Raw genomic sequence first — 12659 nt, 5'->3', positions numbered from 1 at the left:
TCCAGTGCTCTGTTTCAGGCTCTGCAAGCCACACTCGTTCCCACTGCAGGCTAGCAATTAGCACATGCCACCTTGTTACACTCAAGTGCCCAGTCCCTCATCTTCTGGACACCCTCAATGTACACTGATCTGCTGCCTCTATGGAAGCAGTGCACCCCCATCCACCAGCCTCCCCTCAGTTCAGCGCTCTCTTCAGTGTCCACAGTAAAATCAGATAGAAGTTTATTTAGCACAGCTTAAGATAAAGATCCAAAATCGATGCAAGTAAAAGGACTGGAACCACCAGGTTACAGTGTTACATAAAATATAAAATGCAGTCGAGAGCCTGTACTTATTAACCAGTTCCCTTCCAGTCTAATAAAGTATTTTTCACCCAGTGGTCAGTCCTAACAGCGCTGGTCCAGTCCAGAGAGGTGAGATCCACTTTTCATGGGATGCTTTCGCTGGCGGAATGTCACCTCCGTAACAAGTAACATCTTGTGCCCTTGCTTCTTCTTCTTCTTCTATGCAGCCCCAGACTTTTTGTCTCTTTTCATAATCTGTTCATTTACTTCAGCTCAGCCCTTGAGGGTCCCCTGTTCAGAATCTTTTGTTGGGGTTTTTTTTTTTTTTGGCCTTTGTAGATGCTCATGCCTGCATCTGGTCCAGACTGTAAACACAGGGCTGGGCTGGGTCAAAAGATGCTGATTATTCTCACTCTTGACTGAGTTAGCTGAGATCCTCCCCACCTCAGGAGACGTTTCATCTCCAACAGTTTGGGACCATAGTATTCTACATTTTACACAGCTCTTAAAATATTTGCTGTACAAACCTCTCACAACAACCATGGCAATCAGATAGTTCTTAGCTTTTCCCCACTTTGGTGAGATATCATGAAGCTGGTGAGACATAGGTGTAATTTGCCTGCCTGGGCATGTTAGGGCATGTTTGGGCATGCCTGTGTCACAATGGCACAAGATGGAATTTGTTCTCCTCTATTTGGTAAATCCTATGGCCTTAAATATCATGTAAGTGTAGCAGAACCACACAGGGGAAAACAATAACTGACCTAATCCTACATCCAAAACTCAGACCAAAATCCAGCCTTTTTCTGAGGTTGAAAAAAAAAGCTCCAAAAATGTGAACTGTTTTTTTAAAAAAACATTTAGCATATTTTTTGGTGTCACCTGGGATCAGAGCAGAAATACCTCAATTCTCCACCTCAAGCATTGCTCCTGTGGTGTTTCCTATTCAGATGCAGTCAGAACACTCTGGAAATCTCACAAATGAAAAAGCCTGTTCTCATGAGATTATCATTTTAATCTGAGAGAAGCTTGATCTATTACATGTAGAACCTAGTCTTTGGATAAACTGAGGACTTTCCCACTCTATGGCTGAACACTCTAGCAAAGTGACCATGAGACACATCTATTGAATTAAAGCACTGAATTTGTCTGAGATTTGCTCATGAAGAATCTTTACAGAATTTTCCCACCGTTTCCCCACTGTGATGTTTAATGGAAAGAGTTATACATTTTTTACCCATTATTCTATAGGTTTTTTTCACGTGTTCTCTTATGGCAACTTCTCACATATTCTTGTCAACTGTACTAAGACTATGAACAGCCAAGAGAGTATTTGTAATAACTCCTACCAGCCTCCTCCCTATTTCACAGGGTCCCTTTTAGGTGAATATAATGATCCAAAAAGTGTCTCCATTTTTTTCACCGGTGGGACTGCAAAACCTGAGCTCATCCATACAACAGGAACAGCATAGGCTGCGCAAGCCTCGTCCAGAGAGCGTCCTGCACACGTGTTCCAAGACACCTCTGAGGGAACCATGTCCAGGGAACAAACTACTATTCCAGTCTCCCTACATTCACGCCTTTCACCCAGTTCTGGCCAAGTCCGTCTCCTTGGCCATCCATCCCTCGGTATTTCTGCTCAGGCAGTCTGCTGCTATCTGAACTCAGAGCACAGAGGCCACCAAACTGCCCTCAGACTGGTAATTATTGTCACTCACTCCCAGCCTCACTGACCCAGCAACCCAGATGTGAAAATCACCATCTGTCTTTACCCTGAACCATCCAGTCTTCCATTGCTGAGGCCATTGCAAGCTGTTCTCAAACCAACCCCTTTGCTCTGGAAGAAAGAACTGCCCCTGCCGTCACACATCATGGCTCACAGTGTATAATGGTACTTGGAAATGTACATGTGTTAAACAACAAGTTATTAAATGTATTGTTTTTTAAAGCATGATTTCACATGACAAACGGGCACAGCTCTTCACACTCCTCCTCCCCCCAAATGAAGTCAGTCTGAAATGCTCGCAACTAACCAGATTTCAGACTCAAGAGACATGTTTTAACTTGGGAGCCTAACCTCACCCAAAGGAAAGTTACGGGTTTACAGTATAATCGTTTAAAAAAAAAAAGCTATCAAGCTTTTCCAAGTAAGACCTCCAGTTCTCTACGTCTCCCACAAGATCGTCAGGATTCTGTGACTAACTGATGGAATGTCAAACAAGATCTAACTTGCGTTTGCAAATACATCCCTCTTCTCCCCTTAAATATGTGTATGAAACCCTCTGTCTGTTTCTCCTGCTGTATAGTTTGCCTCAGATAAACAAGAACCTCATGAACTATCCATAATTCCAGAAATAATCACAAGAAACTTCATTTAAACTGTTATCAAAATATACCTGGAAAACAGTCCACAAAGCCCATGATGGCATGTTCAGCCAGATAAGCACAGAGCTGCTGATTTCTTACTACTCTTGGAGTAATAAAATGAACTGCAAGATAACATCCTGCCAGAAACATTCATCGCCAAATAAGAAAATCAAATCTATTTTCGCAGGAACAAACGGAAAGTAACTGGTTTACACTGATGAACCAACATACTACTTTTTCAGATTCTCATTCTGTACATAAAAATTCATCCTTCAAAAATAATAGCAATGTGTGTTCTGATCGTCAGGGACAAAGAATAAAGTGTGTGTTGGTCCAGTAGTTATCTCCTGAAAAGTGGGAAATAAACATGAATCATTTCCCGTCTTGGCAATTTCTGTTTCCAAGGAGTCAAGAGCTCTGCAGACTGCAGAAAGCCAGAAACCAGTGGAAATGTTTGCTGCAAAAGTCGACAAAAATAGGAAGAGTTCTTAAACAGTGTTGCAAGTTTACCATGGTTAGAGTCAGGACCCCTGGGCTCAGGATATCCAGCCCTATCACTGATTCTCCATGTGACTATGTGACATAGCCTTCTGGCCCTCACTTTACCCATAAGTAAAATGTCCAGTCATGGGAATGGGGGAGCAGCAGCAAGCTACCACAGCCTATAGCTCCCCCAACCCCTACGTCCCCCACTGGGAAAGCCAAGCCCACCTTTCACCCACCATGGCCACAAAGCCAGCTGACCTGACCTCTCCTGTGCAGGGGGTGACTTTGGACCAACTTCCTGAGCATCCCTCCTGAAACACTTCCTGCAGGTGAGGAAGTGAGGGTGGAGGAAGAGAAGACTACCCTATGCCTCCCCTCTCTACCCTCAAGGCTGCTCCTGTAGGGAGGGGGCTCACATTCTGCTCCCTTTCTCACAAAGATACTGCCCGTCTTGCTCCTACGAAGGCTGCCACCCCAGCACCAGGTTCCCTGCTCCCCAGAGGACTTATGAGCAATTGGAATGAAATGCATAGGAGAGGGAATCCTTTCTACCCATCCATCCCCATCACAGTAGTATCTGAATAAAGCCTTTCAGCTTTGGGCCACACACCATGGTCTCGGGACTCATTTTTCCTTTGGGCAATATTTTATTTGTGTTATTGTTATTATTATTATTTATTATTATTTATTCTTTGCCTTTCCATAGTGTCTAAGACCAGTCATAGACCAATGCCTCATTGTACTAGGTGCTGGACAAACACATGGCAAAAGGACAGTCCCTACATATAGTACTCTCTGAGTCAGCCACTACCTGCAAGCAAGCTACGCTCCCATCAGTGTGCAAAGCATTGAACCTGTAGCACAAGTCCCTTGCATGAATCGTTGCCAGGAGAAAGGACCCAGCATCTACCAGTGTGAATGTTCCCACACAATTTTAGTGTAGTAGGTGTGATCGGTTCTAAATAAGAGCACAATGAAACAGAGGCTTTCTGATCTAGGACGAGCTTTTCTCGGGCCATGACATTTTGCAGGAGATGGACACGCAACAAAATTACTATTGGTGTTTCAAAATGCCCCACAACGAGGGGTAAGATATTGAACTTGAAAAGCACCCGCTCTGTATGCTCTATAAGTGCTTTCAGAAGGATGTTTGCTTCCCCTTTAGATTCATTACACGCAACAATAATGTGCAACTATTTACAATACAACATCCACTCCAGCCAGCTGTCCCAGCATGTGCAGTGCCTGAGTGCAAGAAGAATGTACAACGTGTAGATAAATCAGAAGTGAGCCACTGCCATGAGCACCGATGCTCAGAGTGTGAGAGACATTCTTCTTTTCAAAAGACAACAGCCTCTGATAAAAGTAAACCCCTCTATTTGTGAAAACAAAAGCTTCGTGTCCAGCAACCTAAGTGATCATCGGTACATTGAACCAGACACACCATCCATTTAAAATTCACATTCCTACCCAAAAATGCGTTCCCTATAATTGTTACAGAAACATTGCAGATTATAGAACGAAGGGCTGGATTCTGCCACTATTATTCGTATTGAGGAGTACTCTAATCTGTGAGCAGTCCCACTGAAACTATTTACAATTGTAATTGTTGGGGTGGGGAATTGTTTGAGAGATGGGGATTGTGGCAAGCTGTTTTAAATTGATGCACTTAGGCTACATTTTTAATTTCTGTCCAGGGCGAATAAAGCATAAAGATGGGTTCTCTTTTTAGCACTCCTATAAACTGACATAATTACATTAAATAAATTAAATCAATACAAAGTCAAATTACATGCAGGGTGAGTAAAGGTGCCAAAACATAGTCCATAGAGATTAGTCAAAAGTATTTCCCTCACCCCTTTTTTCCCCCACTATGTTTTCTCTGTGCGTTTAAAAGCACTTTGGGTACGGACAGTTTCCCTGTTTCCCTGTATAGCTGACTTCCCCTGGCAATTGTGTGAACTTGTTACAAAGCAATAGGAGAAAGAAACAAGATTATTTTTAAAAATAGGAAATTGTGGTTGTAAATCCCCAAATGTCAGCAGTGGGCTTCAGGGGCAGCTGTCATACCCAAAATGATTTTAACTCCTTTTTTGAGAATGATTAGATTGCAAGTTGGTGGCATCCCTTTAAAAGAAAAATCCACATGTAAACATTAAAAAGAAATATCATTGTAATAATGGCACACAGAGTAACGGAATTACAATACAAAACCAAGCCACCATATGTGGAAACAGAAACAAGCAATTCAACAATTTCAACCAAGAACTGCAACACTGTTTCACTCTATGTGTATAATTATTCATCAATAAATACAAAAAGAAAACTGCCCTCAGAAAAAAATTCTTTGTTATTTAAAAAGGAAATGCATTTGGGGATAGATCTCTTTCCTTCACCTTGTATATTCATTAAGGACGCTCTTGCCTCATATATCCTGAATACCAGAACAGCAAAAACAAAATCTGTAGACTAAAACAGCATCATATAGTTTATAGACCATGCTGAAAATGTATATATGAGAATCCATGTCCAGTGCTAATTGTCATAATCTCCCAGCCCCTTTAATGTGCAGAAGGAAACCTGTTTGGGGACACAAACACACACAGCATTACAGAGATGCAAGTGTTCCCGTGGTTTCTGCAAATGAGCAAGTCCCAAATGAAGGATGCACCAGTGCCTTGGTGCTGCCGCAGCTAAGAAGTTTGAAGACAGACTGTTTCTTTAAATTGTAGCTCAGAGCTGTAGTTAGTTAAAGATACGGGAGAAACCACAATGCAGGGTATAGAGGCTTGTACAGATGTATTCACGGGGGACTCAGGAGCTTCAAACAGCTACCTCAGCCAGAGATTTAAATCACATTGAAGATTTTGCAAAGCACAACACATATCTTAGATATAAAGAGAGTGCAGCAGAGACCTGCCAACTAAGTAGACAACATTTTAACCACCCCATCCTGAAGTAGAATCTGGCGAAATTTCCTTTTGCAACAGTCTGGAGTTGCACATGAAGTCGCAACCTGCCTGATGCTCAGAACAGATGAGTGCCTCCTGGTGCTAAAAACAACATGATCTGTGCATGTGCAGAAGAGCACATAAGCAAGCATCCATCTAACTTCCGTTCTACATCAGCACCTTCTTGCACTGGGTCACCCTGCCTGAATGAAGACTGAATCTCACGCGTGGCATTTCTCACATAGCAACAGGCGCAAAACTCAAGAAAACAGAATGCGAGTGCAATATTCTGCAAAGCCTTTTGTCTTGGGTGGGGAGGGGGAGCACATTCCCTTTGGAGGAAAAATAATAAATCAAATGCTGTTCAGAAAAGGTAGCACCTACCGTGGTGTAATGCTGCATTGGGTCGCTAATATACAGCATTTTAGTCTTCTTGGAATTTAAAAACAATTAGGAACTTTCCCGCCACAGGAGTCATGAGGTCACGGGAGGATGGAAAAAATAAAGAGGGTATTAATCGACATACGATAATGGAACGTAAAGACAAGGGCAAGTGACTAGGGAGAGGCAGCGCCGGGGATGCTGGGCTGGCTACCTGTCTGCAGTTTGTTGGCTTTCTCGCTTTTTCCATCTCCCTTAGTTCTGTCATCTGCATCTAACAACAAAACTCAGGCCCACCCCTTTCTCTCCCTCATGACTATTCATTAAAACACAGGCAGGCTGAGGCTTGCCCAATGATGTATTGGACTGTACCAAATGTCCCTAACAAGGGGGAGTCTGAGGGTCCTTCTCCATAATTAAATTCATCTGGATTTAATTCCAAAAAGCTGCTTGTAGAGGATCAATGGAGCTAAAAGCCATTTGAACTGCACCTTTTATCAGTAGAATAAGGCAACTAGATTTGCACTGATGAGTGCATGAAGTGACTTTGGGATAACTCAAATACTGTGTTTGTGGAGCTGGGCAAATGTAGACATTGGCCTTTATTCTATCTAATCTATCTATCTATCTATCTATCTATCTATCCTCATAAACCCCATCCATCCATCTATCTATCTATCCATCCTCATAAACCCCATCCATCCATCCATCCATCCCCATAAACCCCATCCATCCATCCATCTATTTATCCCCATAAACCCCATCCATCCATCCATCTATCTATCCCTATAAACCCCATCCATCCATCCATCCATCCATCTATCCCCATAAACCCCATCCATCCATCCATCCCCATAAACCCCATCCATCCATCCATCCATCCATCTAGCCCCATAAACCCCATCCATCCATCTATCCCCATAAACCCCATCCATCTATCTATCGATCCCCATAAACCCCATCCATTCATCCATCCATCCATCTATCCCCATAAACCCCATCCATCTATCCCCATAAACCCCATCCATCCATCCATCCCCATAAACCCCATCCATCCATCCATCCATCCATCCCCATAAACCCCATCCATCTATCTATCCCCATAAACCCCATCCATCCATCTACCCCATAAACCCCATCCATCCATCTACCCCATAAACCCCATAAACCCCATCCATCCATCCATCCATCCATCCCCATAAACCCCATCCATCCATCCATCCATCCATCCCCATAAACCCCATCCATCCATCCATCCATCCATCCCCATAAACCCCATCCATACACCCATCCATCCATCCCCATAAACCCCATCCATCCACCCATCCATCCATCCCCATAAACCCCATCCATCCACCCATCCATCCATCCCCATAAACCCCATCCATCCATCTCTCTTTCTATCTATCTATCCCAATAAACCCCATCCATCCATCCATCTCTCTATCCCCATAAACCCCATCCATCCATCCATCTCTCTATCTATCCCCATAAACCCCATCCATCCATCCATCTCTCTATCTATCCCCATAAACCCCATCCATCCATCCATCTCTCTATCTATCCCCATAAACCCCATCCATCCATCCATCTCTCTATCTATCCCCATAAACCCCATCCATCCATCTATCCCCATAAACCCCATCCATCCATCCATCCATCTATCTCCATAAACCCCATCCATCCATCCATCTCTCTATCTATCTATCCCCATAAACCCCATCCATCCATCCATCCATCTCTCTATCTATCTATCTATCCCCATAAACCCCATCCATCCATCCATCCATCTCTCTATCTATCTGTCTATCCCCATAAACCCCATCCATCCATCCATCCATCTCTCTATCTATCTATCTATCCCCATAAACCCCATCCATCCATCCATCTCTCTATCCCCATAAACCCCATCCATCCATCTATCCCCATAAACCTCATCCATCCATCCATCTATCCCCATAAACCCCATCCATCCATCCATCTCTCTATCTATCCCCATAAACCCCATCCATCCATCCATCCATCTCTCTATCTATCCCCATAAACCCCATCCATCCATCCATCCATCCATCCATCCATCCATCCATCCATCCATCCATCTCTCTATCTATCCCCATAAACCCCATCAATCTATCCATCTCTCTATCTATCCCCATAAACCCCATCCATCCATCCATCTCTCTATCTATCATCTATCCCCATAAACCCCATCCATCCATCCATCTCTCTATCTATCATCTATCCCCATAAACCCCATCCATCCTTCCATCTCTCTATCTATCATCTATCCCCATAAACCCCATCCATCCATCCATCTCTCTATCTATCTGTCTATCCCCATAAACCCCATCCATCTATCCCCATAAACCCCATCCATCCATCCATCCCCATAAACCCCATCCATCCATCCATCCATCCATCCCCATAAACCCCATCCATCTATCTATCCCCATAAACCCCATCCATCCATCTACCCCATAAACCCCATCCATCCATCTACCCCATAAACCCCATAAACCCCATCCATCCATCCATCCATCCATCCCCATAAACCCCATCCATCCATCCATCCATCCATCCCCATAAACCCCATCCATCCATCCATCCATCCCCATAAACCCCATCCATCCACCCATCCATCCATCCCCATAAACCCCATCCATCCACCCATCCATCCATCCCCATAAACCCCATCCATCCATCTCTCTTTCTATCTATCTATCCCAATAAACCCCATCCATCCATCCATCTCTCTATCCCCATAAACCCCATCCATCCATCCATCTCTCTATCTATCCCCATAAACCCCATCCATCCATCCATCTCTCTATCTATCCCCATAAACCCCATCCATCCATCCATCTCTCTATCTATCCCCATAAACCCCATCCATCCATCCATCTCTCTATCTATCCCCATAAACCCCATCCATCCATCTATCCCCATAAACCCCATCCATCCATCCATCCATCTATCTCCATAAACCCCATCCATCCATCCATCTCTCTATCTATCTATCCCCATAAACCCCATCCATCCATCCATCCATCTCTCTATCTATCTATCCCCATAAACCCCATCCATCCATCCATCCATCTCTCTATCTATCTATCTATCCCCATAAACCCCATCCATCCATCCATCCATCTCTCTATCTATCTGTCTATCCCCATAAACCCCATCCATCCATCCATCCATCTCTCTATCTATCTATCTATCCCCATAAACCCCATCCATCCATCCATCTCTCTATCCCCATAAACCCCATCCATCCATCTATCCCCATAAACCCCATCCATCCATCTATCCCCATAAACCTCATCCATCCATCCATCTATCCCCATAAACCCCATCCATCCATCCATCTCTCTATCTATCCCCATAAACCCCATCCATCCATCCATCCATCTCTCTATCTATCCCCATAAACCCCATCCATCCATCCATCCATCCATCCATCCATCCATCTCTCTATCTATCCCCATAAACCCCATCCATCTATCCATCTCTCTATCTATCCCCATAAACCCCATCCATCCATCCATCTCTCTATCTATCATCTATCCCCATAAACCCCATCCATCCTTCCATCTCTCTATCTATCATCTATCCCCATAAACCCCATCCATCCATCCATCTCTCTATCTATCTGTCTATCCCCATAAACCCCATCCATCCATCCATCTCTCTATCCCCATAAACCCCATCCATCCATCCATCCATCTATCGATCCCCATAAACCCCATCCATCTATCGATCCCCATAAACCCCATTCATCCATCTATCCCCATAAACCCCATCCATCTATCGATCCCCATAAACCCCATCCATCCATTGATCCCCATAAACCCCATCCATCCATCCATCCATCTATCCCCATAAACCCCATCCATCCATCCATCTCTCTATCTATCCCCATAAACCCCATCCATCCATCTCTCTATCTATCTATCCCCATAAACCCCATCCATCCATCTCTCTATCTATCTATCTATCCCCATAAACCCCATCCATCCATCCATCCATCCATCTCTCTATCTATCTATCCCCATAAACCCCATCCATCCATCCATCCATCTCTCTATCTATCTATCCCCATAAACCCCATCCATCCATCCATCTCTCTATCCCCATAAACCCCATCCATCCATCCATCTCTCTATCCCCATAAACCCCATCCATCCATCTATCCCCATAAACCCCATCCATCCATCTATCCCCATAAACCTCATCCATCCATCCATCTATCCCCATAAACCCCATCCATCCATCCATCCATCTCTCTATCTATCCCCATAAACCCCATCCATCCATCCATCCATCTCTCTATCTATCCCCATAAACCCCATCCATCCATCCATCCATCCATCCATCCATCTCTCTATCTATCCCCATAAACCCCATCCATCTATCCATCTCTCTATCTATCCCCATAAACCCCATCCATCCATCCATCTCTCTATCTATCATCTATCCCCATAAACCCCATCCATCCTTCCATCTCTCTATCTATCATCTATCCCCATAAACCCCATCCATCCATCCATCTCTCTATCTATCTGTCTATCCCCATAAACCCCATCCATCCATCCATCTCTCTATCCCCATAAACCCCATCCATCCATCCATCCATCTATCGATCCCCATAAACCCCATCCATCTATCGATCCCCATAAACCCCATTCATCCATCTATCCCCATAAACCCCATCCATCTATCGATCCCCATAAACCCCATCCATCCATCCATCCATCTATCCCCATAAACCCCATCCATCCATCCATCTCTCTATCTATCCCCATAAACCCCATCCATCCATCCATCTCTCTATCTATCTATCCCCATAAACCCCATACATCCATCTCTCTATCTATCTATCCCCATAAACCCCATCCATCCATCCATCCATCCATCTCTCTATCTATCTATCCCCATAAACCCCATCCATCCATCCATCCATCTCTCTATCTATCTATCCCCATAAACCCCATCCATCCATCCATCTCTCTATCCCCATAAACCCCATCCATCCATCCATCTATCGATCCCCATAAACCCCATCCATCTATCGATCCCCATAAACCCCATCCATCCATCTATCCCCATAAACCCCATCCATCCATCCATCTCTCTATCTATCCCCATAAACCCCATCCATCCATCCATCCATCTCTCTATCTATCTATCCCCATAAACCCCATCCATCCATCTCTCTATCTATCTATCCCCATAAACCCCATCCATCCATCCATCCATCTCTCTATCTATCCCCATAAACCCCATCCATCCATCCATCCATCTCTCTATCTATCTATCCCCATAAACCCCATCCATCCATCCATCCATCTCTCTATCTATTTATCCCCATAAACCCCATCCATCCATCTCTCTATCTATCTATCCCCATAAACCCTATCCATCCATCTCTCTATCTATCTATCCCCATAAACCCCATCCATCCATCCATCTCTCTATCTATCTATCCCCATAAACCCCATCCATCCATCCATCTCTCTATCTATCTATCCCCATAAACCCCATCCATCCATCCATCCATCCATCTCTCTATCTATCTATCCCCATAAACCCCATCCATCTCTCTATCTATCTATCCCCATAAACCCCATCCATCCATCCATCCATCTCTCTATCTATCCCCATAAACCCCATCCATCCATCCACCTCTCTATCCCCATAAACCCCATCCATCCATCCATCTCTCTATCCCCATAAACCCCATCCATCCATCCATCTATCGATCCCCATAAACCCCATCCATCTATCGATCCCCATAAACCCCATCCATCCATCTATCCCCATAAACCCCATCCATCCATCCATCCATCCATCTCTCTATCTATCCCCATAAACCCCATCCATCTCTCTATCTATCCCCATAAACCCCATCCATCCATCCATCCATCTCTCTATCTATCTATCCCCATAAACCCCGTCCATCCATCCATCCATCTCTCTATCTATCTATCCCCATAAACCCCATCCATCCATCTCTCTATCTATCTATCCCCATAAACCCCATCCATCCATCCATCTCTCTATCTATCCCCATAAACCCCATCCATCCATCTGTCCCCATAAACCCCATCCATCCATCCATCTCTCTATCTATCCCCATAAACCCCATCCATCCATCCATCCATCCATCCATCCATCCATCGCTCTATCTATC

The 12659-nt window shown here is 44.3% G+C and overlaps 1 protein-coding gene across 6 annotated transcripts in view; it reads right to left on the bottom strand.

The window, feature by feature from the left end:
- Nucleotides 1-12659, bottom strand: part of TP73 (tumor protein p73) — a 93234-nt gene that overhangs the window by 47104 nt on the left and 33471 nt on the right. The window contains exon 1 of one of the 6 annotated variants that reach the window (XM_037880910.2): nt 6473-6609. The exons of the other annotated variants lie outside the window; for them this stretch is intronic. Within the exon in view, the coding sequence (XP_037736838.1) occupies nt 6473-6511 (39 nt within the window). The 5' untranslated portion in view covers nt 6512-6609. Of the gene's footprint in view, nt 1-6472; nt 6610-12659 lie in introns of those variants that run through there. 6 annotated transcript variants of the gene reach the window in all.

Source organism: Chelonia mydas, chromosome 18, assembly GCF_015237465.2.
Source record: "Chelonia mydas isolate rCheMyd1 chromosome 18, rCheMyd1.pri.v2, whole genome shotgun sequence".
NCBI classification, from domain to species: Eukaryota; Metazoa; Chordata; order Testudines; family Cheloniidae; genus Chelonia; species Chelonia mydas.
This window is presented reverse-complemented; position numbering and strand designations above follow the sequence as displayed.